The sequence below is a fragment of the Miscanthus floridulus genome, chromosome 6 (genome assembly GCF_019320115.1).
Source record: "Miscanthus floridulus cultivar M001 chromosome 6, ASM1932011v1, whole genome shotgun sequence".
Lineage (NCBI taxonomy): Eukaryota > Viridiplantae > Streptophyta > Magnoliopsida > Poales > Poaceae > Miscanthus > Miscanthus floridulus.
Genome location: NC_089585.1, coordinates 143,896,213 through 143,916,242, shown reverse-complemented (window position 1 = coordinate 143,916,242; position 20,030 = coordinate 143,896,213). Strand labels below are relative to the sequence as shown.

The following is a 20,030-nucleotide window of genomic DNA, read 5'->3' as shown; positions in this document are numbered from 1 at the left end:
CCCCCTAAATAGCTAAGATCTTGTTTGACTGCCATCTAATCCACCCCCATCCACATGTGCTGGGTGGTTGAACGGTGATCATCTAAGCCAACGCCGCTTGAGAAGGGTACGAGGAGCGAAGAGGGCACCAGAACCCCGTCAAAAGCAAGAATAGTACTACAAAAATATCCTGAACACAAATGCACACAAAAAAATTATGATATATCACAACTATTTATACACAGCTTCATCTGTGGTACTATTTCCAGGCACCACCACCCCTATCAGGTGCAAATCCATAGGGAAATCTTGAAAGAAATCGAGAAAGTTTGGAAAGGGTCAGCGCCTATGTTGGCGATTTTTGGGAAGTAGGGGAAATTTGGCCCAAACGCTGTCGCTGCCCAACAAGGCCGCGGGATATGCAGAATTATGTTCATGTGCAAGACCACTGACTTAAGCATTATAGCATCTTTTTTTTTTTTTTGAAATATCGTTCCTTAAAAAAGGATTGCCCGAAGAACAACGCAATGGTTCCTGCAAGTTTCAGATTTATTTAGTTTATGCAGCTCTCTGAGATGACAATCGCAGTTCAAATTCAATTTCCCGTCAATCTCAAATTTCTGGAAAACAACAATCTGATCAATGCGATTTGCTAGCAAAGAATTTACAACTGTTTACATGATCTCAACCTACAACATTTGGCAACCAATCATCATAGCTCTGCTCCGAAATGTAGATCAAAGCTGAACCCAACAGATCTGAGAAAGAACTGAGTTACATCTCTAGACGAATCCTCTCAAAATTACAACGAAATCGTCACATCACCATTCCTCAGCCCTCAACAGCACACCAAAAAGGCAAGAGCCAACAGAAGATCGGCACAATGATAACGGGGAGGGGAATACACCTGCGGGAACGGGAGGGGCGGGGCGCATCAGAGGAAGCCGAGGAGGACGGCGGCGCCGAGCACGAAGAGCCAGACGATGTGGACGAGCAGCAGCGCCTGGCCCGAGACGGGCGCGGAGCCGGCGCCGACCTCGCAGTAGCCGCGGCGCGCCACGCGGGCCCCCGCGCAGGTCGCCTCGGGGCAGCCGCACCAGTACGTGACCCCGTCGGCGCCGCAAACCGGGTCCGGGCGGAAGCACCGCACCGGGCACAGCGTGACGTCGCCGTCCCCGTCCGCGACGGCGGCCGCACAGGGGTCGCCGGACTCCGCCGCCGCCGCGGCGGCGGGCGTGGGGGAAGAGGAGGCTAGGGTTTGCGCGAGGAGGAGCGAGAGCGTGGCGAGGAGGATGAGGTGGACGAGGCGCGAGGGCGGCATGCCGGGCGTCGCCGGCGGCCGATGGGCGCCGGCGAGGGGCGGGGCGGGAGGCACGGCGGCCTTCGGGGTCCGTGAGGAGGCGGCCGCGGCGGTGGGGACGGTTTCCCTTGAAATTACGGGCGCGGTGGAACCCGTCGGCGCTTTGAGAAGTTTCCGTTGGCGATAAGGATGGCAACGGGTATATACCCGTCGGGTATCGCCGGAACGTTCTCTTCCCCGCTACGGAAAATTTATCCCGTCCCCATCCCCATTAACTGTCTCGGGTATAGATTCTTGCCCATCCCCGTACCCGTCGGGTATCGGTCGGGTAACAGATACCCGACGGGTACTGCATACCCGATAAACAAGGACACTTGGGGTCGCAGCTTTGCAATCGGAGACGTTTTTTCTTCACCCGGGTATAAGTGTCGGAGTCTCGGAGATGCCGAGGAGAAGGAGCGAGGTTGCGAGGAGGACGAGCAAAGGTGACAGAGAGACCGAACTGAGGAAGCGAGGGGCACGAGCGCTCGTAAGACATGCGTGCTTGTGCTGCTGACGGAGATGGTGAGGAAAAATTGAACGAGGGTTCCTGGAACACACAAACTATATATATGACTGTTCAGATTTGGACCAAAATACCTATGTTGAGCTTCTTTAAGCCTAATACTCGCATGATAGCTCAAATAGTCGGGTTCCCCAACGGGTAACGGGGACGGGTAAACAGGGAATGTTCCCGTACCCGCTATACCCATCGGGTATGGATTCTTGCCCATCTAGATACCCGCGGGTAAAGATATGATCCCATCCCCGTCCCCTAATAGATCAAATACCCGTCGGGTATCGGGTATCGGGTCCCCGTTGCCATCTTTAGTTGGCGACGCGTCGGCGTCGGCGACCGACTCGGTGGGTGGGTGGGTTGGGTTGGACTTGGCTGGACCGCGTTGGCGTTGGGTTGGCCGCCTGCTCTTGTCCCTTTTCGCCTTGGCCCAGAATAGCAATTGCCGATTTTTGGCTGATCGGCTGGGTTAATTAAGGCACGCGCAACCTGCAACGAGGGATCCGCAAAAAAATTCCATATTGGTAATAGATTTTGTTTAAAAACAACGTTAATAAGGAAGAGAATTTGTGCGATTTTTCTCGTTATTTCTTTCTTTGTTTCTTCATCTGTAGAGCTTCTCAAAATGACTCCATAAGAGCATCTCCAGGAGTATTGTAAACTCTCTATTTTGAATTTTTTTAGCAAAAAAGAAAAAAGTCTCCTCCAACCGTTTGGTAAAAAGCTCCTTAAAAATAAAATTTTGTTAAGTATTCTCTCTAACTAGTAAGTTTATGTAGTTGAGAGACACTCCGTATCCGCTCCATATCCCAAGTTTTTCTTAGAAGATTAGCGTAAATTGGACACATGAGTAAATTAAGAAAAAAAGTAAAGGGTTCCAGGTGAGAAAATGATAAGTGTCAAAGAAATTATTAAAAAAAGTTTGGTTGGTTAGAGATAGTTTAGAGTTCCCAATACAAAATCATTTAGAATGCTAATATAGAAAATTATTGGAGGGAAAAATAATTTGTGGTTGCTACTTTTTTTAACTTGCTAAACTTATTGATTTAGCAAGTTAATTATAGAAAGCATATGAAGTTACTCTAATTCATTTTCTAACAAAAAGAAAAAACAAGCCTCCAACAGTTTTATATCTAAACTCCTTAAGCTAGTAAATCTCCTCGACTCCTAAATATGCGCTTGACATCTGTCTGAACGTCCTCTTCGCCCCTTTTCAATATTTAGGAAGCTAATTATTAGAAAGTATTAGAAAAGGATAAAAACAGAATTATGTATTTATATTGTTCACTTAGTATAATCATTGGTTACCGAGTAATTTTCAAGGAGCTTTTGAAGATGCTCAAACGATAACTTCGACTCGTTACATTGTGCCGGAGATGTTAACTGAAAAGGTTGTTAAAGATTGCCTCCTCAGTAAGTGAAGTGAAAGCGAAGGGGTTACTTTACCATTCACCTGCTGGCCTGCATGATATATACCTTACTTTACCCTGAATCATTCGTGCTTTGTTCGCTTTCGCTTTCTTCAATGGGTTGGCTAAATTTTGTTTTGATGATTCCAATCTAAGCCCTGGTGCTAGCTATGCGATACACAAATAAAACAAAGGGCCACGTTTACACTAGTCTGCTAGCCATACGGAAAATAGCAGAGTTTAAAACCTCAAAAACTAGCTGAACTCCTGTCCCCAGCTCCTGGTTCGAGCAGAAACGCAGTTCAGGGCGCGTACCTGATACAGAGGCAAGCAATTCGTGTTCGTGGTGCTCAAGGAATGAAAACAGGCATAGGACAAGTTCATGGAAAACGCAAGCGCCGCCACCAGAATGTAAACAACACGGCCCTGATATCCCCTGTCTAGATGCAAACTTCCATGAACCGGTGAACTGAACCAAGTTTCATTAAGTACATCTATGAAATTTTACATCGCACTGAAAGTAAAATCAGACAATTTTCCCCTCAAAAAAATCTGACAATTTTTTGCCAGGTCCACCCTTCAGCCCAAAAGGGATCAAAGGTTTCAAAAGCACCGAAAGATGAAACAAGTTGGGGCCTAGCAATGGTGTTTCTTAGTCAGCATCCATCTCCTCAAGAGCTGCCTGAGCAGCGGCCTTGGCCTGCTCCAACAGTTCATTTGGAACCTGTATGACAAGTGAGCAAAAAACAGTTACAATAAATTCACGTCGAAAAATATTCAGAGATCATTCTTCATATGAATGTCCCACAGTACCTTCTGATGCTGGCGCTTCGATTCATCACAGATCCAGCTCAACTCCAACTCAAAAGCTTTGTCCTTCGCTTCGTCATGCACTCCATAAATTCTGCATTGGGCAGGTTTTGTCATAATGCAAAATTTGAACAGCGGCCTTTTCAGGTTCATTTCATCAATTATAAGCAGGAATACGAAAGAAACTCGGTATCTCTAGATATCAAAGTCAAAACAACCACAACTTAGGATCACTTGAGATAAGATGTTACTATCATGTACCTCTGCTGTAATAAGAGTTGTTTTAAGATTGTTTATGCCAATAGTTTGCAGTATTAAAAAACTAATACAGTGCAATCATTATATTTCCAAGCACAAAGCAGTTTTTTACTAATAACACTCCTACCAGCAAACTTTCAATATAAACAATTCTAGTATAAAAGGAATGTACTCACAGAATGACATAAGTTCTCATAATGACTAAACAATGATAACCAGGTAAACCCTTTGCCAGATAATGCACAAATATGAGCAATAGCTTTCTAGAATGACATGGAACAATGAATGAATCCAATAAAATCAATGCTTGCTAAACAATGCTGGAGGCTTTGGCAATTCCCTAACTCCCTGTGCGCCCGAGTACTCAAAGCTAAATATTTCGCCAACACCTCAGTGCTAGAGGCAAGACCAAAGGCCGGGATGTCGTATACCTGGCGGAGTGTACTGAGAGGCTTAGAGGTTATGAAGCAAGGTATGCTCTGGAGAATTGGGGACGGCAGCAACTTGAGAATCTGGGAAGATCCATGGTGTCGGATATCGGTATTAGGGATATCCGAAGAAGGTATCTGAGGACGCCACGATCAGCTGATGACGCCGAGGCATGGCACCAATGGTGAATAAGAGCTTGACGTGGAGCCGCCCCCGTCACCATCTACAGCGTCGGCGGGACCCGCATGAAGGAGAAGGACCCGGCGGCCTTGGAGGCCTTCTTCTCCCTCGCTTTTCTCCTTCTTTCTCTCTGTAACCTGCACCTTCCCCTCCACATATAAAAGGGGAAGCAGAATGCCCCAAGAAGAGAGACAGCAACGAGTACATGGCTGAACAAGCTCAGCAAGACTCAACTCCATTCGATTTTTTCACCAGAGACTTGGGAACTTCTCCCTCTCTCGCTCGTTTGTAACCCCTATTACAAACCAGTGCCGGTAACATGAGCAGCAGTAGACTAGACGTAGGGACATTCCGCCCGAACCAGTATAAATTCTTGTGTCCTCCGAGCACACCATCCGGGTCAGACACGCAGATACAAATTTACTCGCCGGTGACCCGAAAAACCGACAGTTGACGCGCCAGGTAGGGGCTTTTTGCGCTCGACGGCCACATCAGGTGTCGGATGGCTAGTCACGGCATCAGCTGGATCCCGAGCACGCATGTGCGCTTCGAGAACCTAGATTTCATCGTCACGACGGAGAGTTGCCGCAGGCCTCCGTCGGCCTCGACGCGATCGTCGAGGCGCTGGAGGAGTTGCAGCTGCACGTGCCAGAGGTTCGCGCCCCCAGGAGCGACCAGCTCCTCGGCTTCAATTACGGGAGACTAGAGCGCCAGCTCGATGCCTTCCTGGGACCCCGACCGTCCTAGGAGGACCTGCGCTGCCTCACCTTCTAGTTCGCCAACGTCATGACGCAGCTTGCCGGAGGGGAACCGCTCTCCCTGGAAAACCTCATCTGGAGCACCCCGACAGCGTTCCTGCTCGGTCTACGCAATGCTACGGTGACCGTTGGCCACCTCGTGGCGCAGCGCATGCACCCATCCCCTACGAACGACGAGTTTGTGGGGATGACCGAATATGTCGCGGAATCTTTTCACGACCTTCTCATGGGAGATTCAGAGTCACCCTTCGACTCTGACTCTAGCAGGGGGAGCCATCACCCCTCCCGAGAATGTTTTATGGCAGGTACCTCCGAGGGACGCGTCGAAAGCGTCCACGAGGGAGGGGCTACCCCACCAAATGACCTCGACGACGAGGTCGAGGGAGACGCAGGGACCCTACCTCGCCTGCAGGTGGAGCAGCTGAGGGCACTGCACAGGGAACTCAAGGATGCGTGACTCCAGCTAGAGCAGGAGTGCGTGGAGCTCGAGCAAGAGATCGGGCGGCACGGAGACGGTGGGCGTACGCGCGCCATGGCCCGCGACGTGAACCGGAGGATCATCAAAGACGATGGAGCCCTCCCACACTTCGCTCGGGCAAGCCAGAACATCACTGCCACGGCGGTCTTGCTCCGAGGGCTCCCAAAGCCCGCGACACCCGAGGATTGTCGGACCCATCATGAGATCCGCACGCCGCTCGAGCGCGCGGCGGTGCAGCAGACGGAGAGCTCGCTGTCTCGGCGACGCGAGCTCAACGCCAGTCAGCATGCGCCCTTGAGACGACATGTCAGGGACGTGTCTGTCCATCAGGCGCCGCGTGGCGGCAGAGGGTGCCGCAGCTCCGGTGCATGAGCGTCTTAGCCTCCACCGTGACACACGTAACACCCTGGATGCCCGTAGGCGTGGATGAAGCAACGAGAGAGAGGAAGCTGACCACGGCTACCACCCTCGTCGCGGCGGACGCTACGACAGCGGCGAGGACCGGAGCTCGAGCCCTGACCTGACAGAGCCACAGGCCTTCGGCTGACACATTCTCAACACCGCCTTCCCACCGCGGTACCAACCGCCGACCACCATCCTGAAATACTCCGGAGAAATGAACCTCGGACTGTGGCTCGAGGATTATCGGCTTGCTTGCCAAGCCGGTGGAGCGGATAGTGATGGTTTCATTATCCGCAACCTTCCATTGTTCCCGACCGATTCGGCGTGAACATGGTTGGAGCACCTTCCGCCCAACTGGATTCAAAGTTGGGCGGACCTAAAGGAGATTTTCGTGGGAAACTTTTAGGGCACCTACGCGCGTCGTGAAAACCCGTGGGATCTCAAAAACTGCCAACAAAAGTCCAGGGAAACTCTTCAAGAGTACATATGGCGCTTCCTCCGGCAGTGCAACGAGCTGCCCGACGTCACCGACGCCGATGTTATAGGAGGCTTCCTGTCCAGGACCACCTGCGAGTTCCTGGTTCACAAGCTAGGACGCAAGGGCCCACGAACCACCAAGGAGCTCCTCGACATCGCCACCAGCCACACCTTGGACAAGGAGGCGGTCGAAGGGCAGGGTGAAGAGGGACGAGGACATCGGCAAAGACGCCTCCAACCACCCCAACAAGAAGAAGAACAAGCAGTGGCGCGAGGGCTCACTCGTGGCCGCTGCCGACCGTAAGGGGGGTCCAAAGCCCGCCGAGGGTACCCCAGACCACTTTGAGAAGCTGCTCGAAGGGCCATGCCTGAGCCACGCCTTCCCCATCAAGCACCTATAAAAAGACTATGTGCTCATGAAGCAGTTCCTGTCCGGTGGCTCCAACAAGGGGGAGCATAGGAAGGAGCCCAAACCGACGGCCGACGACGCCGAGGGGAAGGATAGTGGCTTTTCGATGCCGAATGGCTACCTCATGATCTTCGGAGGGTCGGCGGCATATGACTCCAAGCACCGTCAGAAGCTTGCACTCTGTGAGGTCTATACGACCGAGCCAGCCACGCCTTTCTTCCTCTGATGGTAGGAGTTTGCCATCACCTTTGATCGGACCGACCACCCGAAAAGTGTCCCACAGCCGGGAAGATACCCACTCGTGTCGACCTAATCATCGGTACGAAGTGGCTCACCAACGTGCTGATGGATGGAGGCAGCGGCCTCAACATCATATACGCTGAGACGCTCAATGCCATGGGCATCGATCGGTCGCGCATCCAGCCGACCGTTGTGCCTTTCCACGGCATTGTGCCTAAAAAGCAGGTCATGCCACTTAGGCAGATCGATCTGCCCGTCACCTTTGGGAATCTAACAAATTACAGGATTGAGACCCTTACCTTTGAGGTGGTCGGGTTGCACGGGACCTACCACGCCATCCTAGGATGTCCATGCTACGTGAAGTTCAAGGCCATCCCCAACTACACCTATCTGAAGTTGAAGATGCTAGGTCCACGCGGGGTCATCACCGTTAGCACCTGCTTCCAGCGTGCCTATGAGTGTGAGGTCGAGTGTTGCGAACACGACGCGGCGATTGTCGCCTCCAAAGATCTCGCTACCATCAGGGAGATCATCGAAGAAGTGCCCGACCCCAAGTGGTTGGCCAGGTCTTTCGAGCCTGTGGAAGACGCCAAGGAGGTCCTCATTAGACCCTAGTAGCTCCGAGGGCAAAGTGATGCGCATCGGCACCACGCTTTCCTCTAAATAGGAAAGCGTGCTTGTCGACTTCCTTCGCACCAACAGAGACATCTTTTCGTGGAGACCCTCGGACATGCTAGACATTCTGAGAGAAGTCGTCAAGCACGCCTTGAAAATTAGGCCAAGCTCTAAGCCGATGAAGCAGCGCCTGCATCACTTCGACGAGGAGAAACGCAGGGCCATCAACGAGAAGATTGCGAAGCTTTTGGCGGTCAGATTCATCAAGGGGGTGTATCACCCTGAGTGGTTAGCTAATCCCGTTCTTATAAGAAAAAAGAGTGGGAAATTGAGAATGTGTGATGACTACACGGGTCTCAACAAAGCGTGTCCAAAGGATTCATTTCCTTTGTCATGCATAGACCAAGTAGGCGACTCGACCTCAGGGTGCAAAACCCTTTGCTTCCTTGATGCGTACTCCGGGTACCATCAAATCGCGATGAAAGAGTCCAACCAGCTCGCGACGACTTTCATCACCCCATTTGAATCGTTCTGCTACGTCACAATGTTGTTCAATCTAAAAAACGCGGGGGCTACGTATCAACGTTGTATGCTTAAGTGTTTCAGAGACCTCATTGAGCAAACCGTTAAGGCCTACGTAGACGACATCGTGGTTAAGTCCAAATGGGCTGACCAGGTCGTAGCCGACCTAGAGCAGACCTTCGTGAAACTCTGAGCAAATGGCATCAAAGTCAACCCTGAGAAATATGTTTTTGGGGTCCCGAGGGGTATGCTGCTGGGTTTTATCGAAGCTAACCCAGAGAAGACCTCGGCCATCACGAGGATAGGCCTGATTCAGAACATAAAGGGGGTACAATGAGTTATAGGGTGCCTCACCGCGCTCAGCCATTTTATCTCGTGTCTCAACGAATGAGGTCTACCCCTTTATCAGCTTCTGAAGAAAGCTGACCATTTTGAGTGGACGCTCGAGGCCCAAGAGGCGCTTGACAAGTTCAAGTAGCTCCTGACGAAGGCCCTGATCCTGGTTCCCCTGCCCGATGGAGAATCGCTCCTGCTCTACATTGCGGCCACCACGCAAGTGGTCAGCGCCGCCCTAGTGGTAGAGCAGGAAGAAGAGGGACACACCCTCAAAGTACAGCATCCCATGTACTTCGTTAGTGAGGTCTTGTCCTATTTCAAGACTCGCTACCACCAAATTCAGAAACTCCTGTACGTCGTCCTGATCATTATCGATGAAATATGGTCGGTAGTCTACCTAGGGGTATGCCCAAGGAAGTAGATTGTCGACAGACAGATGCGCAAGCCACAAACAAGATGGTGATGCAAGACAGACACGAGGTTTTATCTAGGTTCGGCCGCCAAGAAGGCGTAATACCTACGTCCTGTGACTGATTGTATTGTTGTATGTCAATGAGAGATGTTTTTAGAGGGGTCCCCTACCCGCCTTATATAGTTCGGGGGCAGGGTTATAGATCTGGAAACTAATCCTAGCCAGTTACAATTGCCATAGGTGGCCGGATAAGGATTCATATTCTAACCGACCAGGATCTTGCTTGATCTCCAAATCTGCCTTGACTCCTTGCGCGGGACTCTGAACAGGTTGGTCGGGCCATGCGTCGTCTTCCAGTGGACCGGACCCCCTGATCCGGGCTGGCCCAAGCCTAGCCGTAAGGGTATAGGGGTTAATACCCCCACAGCTAGTCCCCGAGCTCCATGTATTATGTTGCGACACACCGTCGGATCTCCTTCGACTAATGCGATCCGTCTTCATGTCATCTTCAACTGATTGAAACATTGACCAATCAAATGCGCCAACATTCTGATCAGAACTGAGAGCAGTAGACCACGATTATAGCCAAAGATTCTGGTTGTTCGAAGAATGCATGGTGCTCTTAAAGGAAAAAGAAAAAGATTTCTTTTCTTATCAAGTGTGCCCACTTATATTTCTGATAAGAAATGTAAGTGACCCTTGGACAGTAGTAATCTTAGCAATCAGTCAAAGCGTAGGGGTCGATAAAATAAACACATTCACCGCAAGGTGAAGTGTGCCCACTTAGTCCCCGAGCCTGGTAGTAGGTGGCGTAGGCACGTGGTGCCAGGGTCTAAAAAGAATTTCCACTGAAGTTAAGAATCTAGTCGTCGTACAATCAATACGAGATGCACCGGCAGGTGCATCGTACCGATGTAGTCCCCGAGCTTGCTGGAAGGAGAAGTATAAGCCTTGTAGCAAGGTCCAAATAAATGCCTCTTGACTGTATGTGAGTACACATCACATATAGCCGAGGAGAGCAGTCACCAAGCATTCTTCGGAACAGTCCCCAAGCAAGGTAGTGGTCGGAGCAGTCCCCGAGCACGGTAGTGGTCTGGGCAGTCCCCGAGCACAATAGTGGTCTGGACCATCCCTGAGCACGAGACATGCCGCGAAGAAACGAACGCCACTTGTACTATTATTTGGTGTATTTATTTATCTTCTTACTCTGTCAAGTCCAATCTGACACATCTGGTAAAAAAAACAGATTGGTATAGCACGTCATACTGCCTTCTTGTCCATTTAAGCAAACAGTCGCTTGGCACCTATAAGGAGGTGCGTCAGTGTGGGCCCTCTCACACTAGCAACGAAGAGGCGCATACACTGATAATGAAGAGGCGCATATATTGGCATAGATCTCGAGGTTATGAAAACAACCGTCTGCGGCGCGTGCGCACGTCTCCCAAGAATCTCGAGCAGACGAAATGGCGGAACGCTTGGTTATTTATAATATAGAACTGGTAAGTTACTTTTTACTGATCCCCATTACCATTCGCCACCGTAGCCTTCTTCTTCCTCTTGCCAACCCTAATACCACCGAAATCATCACCAATCACCCCTCCACCATATCCACCTTCATTAGCAAGGGTGAATTCATGGCGAAGAGTGATGCCTAGAAGAAAGCCAGAGTCTTGGCGAAGGAGTGGTGGAAGTCAAGAAGCAATGAGCAGACCATCGAAGACCTTGTCATCATGGGAGTACTCCACAACAAGGCACTCGCAGGATGGCGCACGCCGAAAGGCGAAGGGTACCCCGATCCACAACCAGGTGAGATTGTGGTTTTCGAAGATTTCTTCAAGCAAGGTTTTGGGGTTCCAGTGCACCCTTTCCTTCAGAGGCTCTGTTTGTATTACGAGATTGGGATTTGCAATCTGCATCCCAACTCGATTCTTCTTGTCTCCACCTTCATTCATCTTTGCGAAGCATATGGTGGCTTCCAGCCCCATTTCGACTTCTTTCGCCATCTTTTCTGTCTGTGGAAGAAAGGAAGCGGCGGCCCAAAGATAGCTGGAGGTGTGTACCTCAATCTGTGTGACGGGATGAAGGCCCAGTACTTGCACTGCCCTTGGAACACATCACTAGACGACTGGTACAAGAAGTGGTTCTACATCCGCGAAGAGCCGAACACGATCACACTGTGCGATGTGGGGTTCATCCCAGAGAAGAAGAATAGCTGGTCGGAAAAGCCTGAGCACCTAGAACAGATCCAAGAACTACTTGGGATGATCTCGTGGAGGAAACTGGATGGTCCGAGCGTGGTCGGAAACTTCATTAGCCGAAGGATCCAGCCCTGCCAGAGGAGGGTACATCCTGGCTACGAGTATCAGGGTAGCGCAGATCCAACGTGGACCAGACAAGAGGCGCTTGACAAGGTCAAAGTCAAAGCCAGAATTGGAGAGCTATTTAACTTAGCTGATCCAAATTATGACAGATTGAGCGACATCGAGCACGCTTTCAAGCCCGCCCGACCTCCCCCAAAGGTAAATCATTCTGCCTTGTACCCATAGTTTTATGTTATAACAGAAACTTACTGTGTTATCTCCTTTGTGTTTCCCAGATTAATGGTCGTGATAGAGCAACAGTGTTCGTGTCTCCACCCCCTAGTGTAGATTGGCCGCAAGTACCAGGCCCAACCGCCCAGACCAGCGCCGGGATCGAAGACGTCGACTGGGCCGTGCTTGGAGTTAGGGAGGAGACATCGACCAGAGCTGCTGGTAAACGGCCAGCGGCCAGCAAGCATCGTTAAGCGATCTTTACATTGTCAGACGATGAAACAAAGGATGCAGACATATTTCGACTCATCCCTCAAAAGAGGAGGAGGCAACTGGAGTCGATGGAGCAAGGTGGCTCCTCTGTGCCAAATAAACCCGCATCGCCGACCACTGCAGTGTAGAGGACAAGCGGCAAAGGGGTCGAGCATCAAGCCCCGATGCTGGTGCTAGTCGTAGAGGGAGACCAGGTGGCACCCGCAGAGCATCTGGAACAGACGCGGCTGAAGAGACGCGCCTTCGCCACTTCATTCCGCGCTTCCAAGCTGTAAGTATTTGTAACCTTGATGTAAGCTTACAATTTATATTGAATACTATTGTCTTCTGAACTTAGCTCGGATATATTAGGTCGGCGTCCACCGAAAATCCCAACCAACTAGTCGGGAGCAGTGTGGCTCCACCAGCAGTGTTAGAGAAAACTGCCCAGTAGCCGGCTATGGAGGAACCTATAGTAGAAAGTCTACCGGAACCCCAGCAGACCAGCAGCCAGACAACAGTCCCTGTGGGGGTATTAACCCCTATACCCTTATGGCTAGGCTTAGGCCAGCCCAGATCAGAGGGTCCAGTCCACCAAAAGACGACGTGTGGCTCGGCCAACCTATTCGGAGTCCCGCGCAAGGAGTCAAGGCAGATTTGGCGATCAAGCAAGATCCTGGTCGATTAGAATAGGAATCCTTATCCGGCCACCTATGGCAATTGTAACTTGCTAGGATTAGTTTCCAGATCTATAACCCTGCCCCCTGGACTATATAAGGCAGGCAGGGGACCCCTCTAAAAAACATCTCTCATTAACATACAGCAATACAATCAGACGCAGGACGTTGGTATTACGCCTTCTTGGCGGCCGAACCAGGATAAAACCTCGTGTCTGTCTTGCATCACCGTCTTGTTTGTGGCTTGCACATTTGTCTGCCGACAATCTACTACCTTGGGCATACCCCTAGGTAGACTGTCGACCATATTTCATCGACAGTGGCGCGCCAGGTAGGGGGTGTGCGTACTACTCTCCAAGCAAACAAGATGGTCATCATCTCTGGCTCTGTGGCTACGTCGAATGGCCTCACGTTCACCGTTGGCCAGATCACCTAGACCATCGGCTCTGATGACTTCATCGCCATGACCACGGAGGAGGCGTGGATTTAATCTGCATCGACCACTGCTTCACCTGCATTGGCTACGGCTCCGACCACGGTGGATATGGCTCCGACCACGATGGATACGGCTCCGACCACAATGGATCTAGCTCCGACCATGGTACATCTAGCTCCGACCACGCCTGCATCATCTTCAGCCACGCCGACAACCCATCGTCCGTTTCCCCGCTACAAAGGGAAGCAGATCGACAACACCGACCTGCTCGACTCCATAGATCGGGTCGGCACCAAACTCGCTGAAACCCTAGCTCTGGTAAGTGCAATTCAAGGTCAACCTAATGAGCAGGTAACCGCTCCTCACAATAGATCTACCCGACCAGCTTGGGCCAGTCATCCTGCATGACTTGGTATAGATCTCGTGGTCATATCTACTCCTGAAGGGCGCTCTGCTCATCGCCGGCCAGCCTCCGCGATGGGTCTTCGGCTCTCCGAGTACGAAGCCTCGACGGAGAACTACCAGGCCTAGCCTATGGCCTGCAAAACACTGCCTCCAACTACATGTATAATATACAATGCTGCTCGGATCTATGTTTTGTACATTGACCACGGCCGAAGCCACGCAACTTCGTCAACATGATCCGGATTGAGGATTATCAAGAAGGATCCGTCCACACGGTCCAAGAGGGTGACTCCAGCTCCTCATCTGGCATCGCATCTAATGCCTCCGTCCACACCGAGCTCTAGCATCACGACGATGAAGGCGTCGAATACGATCTGGATATCCTAGACCACGCCCTGGGGTTCCCACAATTCCCGTCTTTCCCACCAAGGCGAGGGGATTTGATCAATGTTGTCAGCAATGATGAACCACCAACAGTTGGCGAAACAGAGCAAGAAAGGATTGCACGCGAAGCATGCAATATTGACTGGTTTAATCGCCGACAAATCAAAGCCAAAGCAGAGGAGGAGGCACGACGCATAAGGGTCCAGCCACGCGACCTCAACAATGCTTTCAACAGGGTGGGGGACAAATAGGTCTTCAGGACTCCAAGCGCCAATGTAGCCGTCGCCATGGTGACAATGCAACGGCTACCCCACACCCTAGAAACCTAGGCAGTTCACGATGATATACAAGCTTATCTGACGGCTGCTGTGGCTCAGACCGCAGAGATGGTAAATCAAGCTCGGGCTCCATCCGTCTCAGTCGAATCAAGCCATAGCCGCCAATACTCAAGTCGCTCACAGCCACCCAACCAACGTGGCTCGCGCAACAACGACCCATCAGACAACCGTCAAGGCAGAAACAGTGGTCATGATGGTGGTCGGGATGACAACCGCCGTCGGGAGGACAACCGCCGCGACATTTGGGATGACAACCGCCGAGATAACCGCGATAATTACCGCGGTAACCACGGTCGCAGGGTTAATCAGGATGGCAACCGGGATCGCCGTGATGGCAAAAATGATCTCCACCGTTACCTCAGGGAACGCGATCTGCGCGATCGCATCAACCAGAGAGCCAATGATCGCGCATCCCACGAGGGCTATCGCCGTATGGAATATGACACTGCCCACGGCCCACCGGCTTTGAACCAGTTTACTCTGCACCTTCGCTAAGTCATATGGCCCAAGAACTTCAAGCTCGAGAAACTTCAGAAGTACGATGGCAAGGAGAACCCTGAATTATGGGTCATGCTCTACGAAACTACGTGCAGATCAGCCATGGCTGACGAGCACGTCATGTCTAACTACTTCCCAGTCACTGTTGGCCATGCAGGTCACCAATGGCTGGTCAGCTTGCCGTCAAACTACTTTGATTCTTGGCAAGAGCTTAAGCAAGCCTTCATCGACAACTTCATTGCTACTTGCGAGCAACCCGGCAACAAATATGATCTGCAACGGATTCGAGATCAAAAAGATGAGCCACTGCGCGAGTATGTTCGGCGTTTCTTGGAGATGCGCATCAAGGTCCCATCAATCTCCGACAACGAGGCAATCGAGGCTTTCATCACTGGCCTCTGCTTCCACGATGCCCTAAGGGACAAGCTCCTACGCAAGAGACCTGAATCGGTCACAGTACTCCTAGCCACCGCTAAGAAATATGCGGACATCGATGATGCTAAAAAGATAATTATCGAAGAAGCAGCAAGGGTTCCACGCTCCGACCACCCCCACACCGCGACGACTACCGCGGCCGCCGTGGTCGAAACGACAATTTTGACCGCCGCAACCAGCGCAACGACTCCCGCGACCACCGCGACCAACGTAATCAGCGGCGTAACCACCGTGATGATTACAGGGGCAAGCGTGCTCAGGAAGACGACGGTGAGGTCAACACCGTTAAAAAAGGTGGTGGACATCGTAACTACGAAGACGACTACGCCAAAGCATTGAAAGGGCCCTACCAGCTCCATCCCAAGTCAAACCATACCATGGAGAATTGCCGCGTTCTCAAGTCTATCTACACGCGTCAACAGGCTCCGGATACATCCGACAAGCCTAACGACGCAGGGGAACAGCGCAACGAGGACAACGACGATGAAGACATAGATCCCCGTCACAAGTACGTCAAGCCAACTGATTGCGTGCACACCATCATCGGAGGCAAAGTGTCCATCGAGACCAAACGAGAACGCAAGTTGCTCGCCCACGCTTGCTTGAACGTGGCCAACACCGACAACCTCCTCACCGATCCGTAGCTCCCTCCGTGGTCTCACCGCGAGATCTCCTTCAGCAGAAAGGACCAATGGGCTGTAATACCTGAGCCAGGACGTTTTCCCCTGGTCCTCGATCCTTGTATCAATAAGGTTCAGTTCGATAGAGTGCTGATCGACAGCGGCAGCTCCATCGATATACTATTCAAGAACAGTCTGCCCACCCTGAAGATAACCCAGGCGGATCTCAAGCCATATGAGGCACAGTTCTGGGGTGTTCTCCCCGGATAGAGCTCTATACCTCTCGAGTAGATCACACTACCTGTGCAATTTGGGACCCCGGACCACTTCCGCATCGACTACGTCAACTTCGTGGTCGCTGACTTCGACGACACCTACCATGCTATTCTTGGTTGACCGTCGCTCACCAAGTTCATGGCCATACCTCATTACAGGTATCTGGTGCTCAAGATGCCTATCGAGAAAGGAGTTCTAACCCTCAGGGGCAACGTATACGCAGCTTATACCTGTGAGGACGACAACTTCAAAATAGTAGAAACTCACGACCTCTCTATTCGTATGGCCGAGACCATGCTCGACGCCAAGAAGACCTCAGCCAACCACCTGGAGATCCCAGAGCTCGAGGCTCCATGCAAGAACAACAAGTCCAAGGAGCATAAGGTGATTCAGCTGGTCGACGGTGATCCCAGCAAAACGGCCCTTATCGGGGCCAACATGGATCCCAAATAGGAAGACACGCTCGTTAGGTTCTTGAGGAGCAACGTGGATGTGTTCGCATGGAAACCTGCTGACATGCCCGGTGTACCTCGGAACTTGATCGAGCACTCCTTGAATGTCAACAGCAAGGCCAAACCTATCAAGCAGAAGCTATGACGGTTCGCTCGCGACAAAAAGGATGCGATTAGGGTAGAAGTTACATGACTTTTGGCAGCCAGATTTATCAAAGAAGTGTATCATCTAGAGTGGTTAGCCAATCCGGTTCTTGTACGCAAAAAGAATAATGAATGGAGAATGTGCGTTAATTACACTGATCTCAACAAACACTGCCCTAAGGACCCCTTCGGCTTACCTTGCATAGACAAGGTTGTAGATTCAACCGCCGGTTGTGAGCTACTTTCCTTTCTCGATTGCTACTCTGGTTATCACCAGATCGCTCTAAAAAAGGACGACCAGATCAAGACATCTTTTATCACGCCTTTCGGCGCCTACTGCTACACGACCATGTCGTTTAGGCTCAAGAACGCCGAGGCTACCTACCAACACGCTATATAGTCTCAAAGATGAGATAAAAGACGACCTCATCGAGGCTTATGTTGATGATATAGTTGTCAAAACCAAGGAAGCACATACCCTTGTTGACAACCTAGAACGCACCTTTGCAGCCCTTAACACATTCTAGTGGAAATTAAAACCAAAAAAGTGCATCTTTGGTGTTCCTTCTGGCATACTACTTGGCAACGTCGTCAGTCACAACGGCATACGCCCTAACCTAGAGAAAGTCAAAGCTGTCTTGGACATGAAGCCGCCCAAAAAGGTGAAGGATGTTCAGAAGCTTACCGGATGCATGGCCGCCCTCAGCCGTTTCATATCAAGATTAGGCGAAAAAGGATTACCGTTTTTTCAAACTGCTCAAAGCATCCGAAAAGTTTGAGTGGTCGGAGGAAGCAGACGTTGCCTTCACACAACTGAAAGAATACCTTACGTCACCTCCGGTCCTCACTGCTCCCAGAGAAGACAAAACACTCCTGCTTTACATTGTGGCTACTAATCGAGTGGTCTCCACGGCCATGGTGGTCGAGCGTGACGAGCCCAGACACATCTACAAGGTACAGCGACCAATCTATTTCATCAGTGAGGTACTCAATGAGTCCAAGACCAGGTGCCCATAGATTCAGAAGTTGATCTACGCCATACTGATAACATCCCGAAAGTTGAAACATTACTTCGACGGATATCGTGTGGTGGTCATGACTGAGTACCCTCTGTGAGACATCATTAGCAACAAGGATGCGAATGGGCGCAACATCAAATGGGCAATGGAGCTATGCCCCTTCTCCTTAGAATTTGCAAGCCGTACTACAATCAAGTCTCAGGCACTCGTCGATTTCATCGTCGAGTGGACAGACTTAAGCACGCCTGCCTCTCAGGGGTCCGATGAGTATTGGAAGATGTACTTCGACGGCTCTCTCAACATCGATGGTGTGGGAGCAGGAGTCCTTTTCGTGTCACCATCCAAGGAGCAGCTCTGGTACGTCCTCAGGATTTATTTCCTAGCATCTAATAATGCCGCCGAGTACGAAGCATGCCTACATAGTTTGCGCATTGTGGTTGAGCTCGGTGTTAAACGTCTCTATGTCTATGGAGACTCGGCTCTGGTCATCAACCAACTCAACAAGGACTAGGACACAACCAGCGAAAAGATGGATGCATACTGCAAATCGAACAGAAAGCTAGAAGGCAGGTTCTACGGCATTGAGTACACACACGTGGTTCGAGACAGAAATCAAGCAGTGGATGCGCTGTCAAAGTTAGGATCATCCCGAGCCAAAGTCCCACATGGCGTATGCGTCCAAGCCCTGCTCACGCCTTCCATCAAAGAGGAAGATTCAACGGTCGACAAGCCTCCAGACCAGCAATTGGTGGCTACGGTTTCGGCATCGAGCACCATCGAGCCGCCTCCGACCACTCATGAGCCGAACTGGAGAATACCTTTCATCAAGTACCTAACAGATGGCAGCGGTTACACTGATTGGACAGAAAACGAGCGCCTGATGCATCGCAGTAAGCAGTATCTGCTCGTCGATGGCAAGTTATGGCGCAAGAACGCAAAGGAGGAAATCTTGATGAAGTGTATAACCCAGGAGGATGGCGAACATCTCCTGGACCAAATCCACTCTGGCTCCTGCAGCAACCACGCGGCCTCAAGAACGCTGGTCGGTAAGGCTTTCCGAGCAGGGTTCTATTGGCCATCAGCAGTAGCCGATGCAGAGAAGCTAGTCCGCCACTGTGAGGGTTGTCAGTTCTTCGCCAAGAGAATCCACGTACTAGCACATGAGATCTAGATAATACTAGCCTCTTGGCCCTTCACATGCTGGGGACTGGATATGATCGGGCCCTTCAAACCGGCTCCTGGGAAATTTACATGTGTCTTTGTGCTGATCGACAAATTTTCTAAGTGGATAGAATACATGCCTCTGGTACAGGCATCCTCAAAGAAGGCTGTCATGTTCCTCGACCAGGTCATCCACCGTTTCGGCATACCCAATAGCATCATCACTGATCTGGGTACTCAGTTCATCGGGAACGCTTTTTGGGACTTCTACGATAAAAGGAGCATAGTAGTAAAATACGTCTCGGTGGCGCACCCTAGAGCTAATGGATAGGTCGAGCGGGCAAACAACATGATTTTGGACGCATTGAAGAAGATGATGTATAGAGAAAATGACAAGGCTCCCGGAAGATGGCTCAAAGAGTTACCAGCCGTGGTCTGGGGCCTCAGAACTCAGCCTAGTCGTAACACCGGCGTCTCACCATACTTTATGGTTTACGGCGCTGAGGTAGTCCTCCCAGTAGATATAGCTTTCAGATCAGCACGGGTAGAGAACTTCGACGAAGGCAAGGTCAATGAAGTACGAGAGCTAGAAGTGAATAGTGCATAAGAGAAGCAGCTCGATTCTTGCGTACGTACAGCCAAATACCTTGCTGTTTTGCGTAGGTACTACAACAAGAATGTTAAAGAGCAGTTCTTCATGGTCGGGGACCTAGTCCTGAAGTGGAAGACGAATCAGGCTGGTGTCCATAAACTCACAACCCCATGGGAGGGGCCCTTCATGATCAAGGAAGTCACACGACCAATGTCTTATAGGTTAGCTCACCTGGACGGT

The 20,030-nt window shown here is 50.9% G+C and overlaps 2 protein-coding genes across 2 annotated transcripts; one reads left to right on the top strand and one right to left on the bottom strand.

Annotated features, from left to right (window-relative positions):
• Positions 1 to 567: 567 nt before the first annotated feature.
• Positions 568 to 1,441, bottom strand: LOC136460043 (uncharacterized). Its single transcript, XM_066459881.1, has one exon. It carries the CDS (start codon positions 1,298 to 1,300, stop codon positions 914 to 916), a length of 387 nt encoding a protein of 128 aa, XP_066315978.1. The 5' UTR covers positions 1,301 to 1,441; the 3' UTR covers positions 568 to 913.
• Positions 1,442 to 7,790: 6,349 nt separating this feature from the next.
• LOC136461416 (uncharacterized) lies at positions 7,791 to 8,300 on the top strand. Its single transcript, XM_066460716.1, has one exon. It carries the CDS (start codon positions 7,791 to 7,793, stop codon positions 8,298 to 8,300), a length of 510 nt encoding a protein of 169 aa, XP_066316813.1.
• Positions 8,301 to 20,030: the final 11,730 nt, after the last annotated feature.

Bases quoted from the DNA above. Each gene is read 5' to 3' on its own strand.
- LOC136460043 (XM_066459881.1), bottom strand. From the start codon at position 1,300: ATGCCGCCCTCGCGCCTCGTCCACCTCATCCTCCTCGCCACGCTCTCG.
- LOC136461416 (XM_066460716.1), top strand. From the start codon at position 7,791: ATGGATGGAGGCAGCGGCCTCAACATCATATACGCTGAGACGCTCAAT.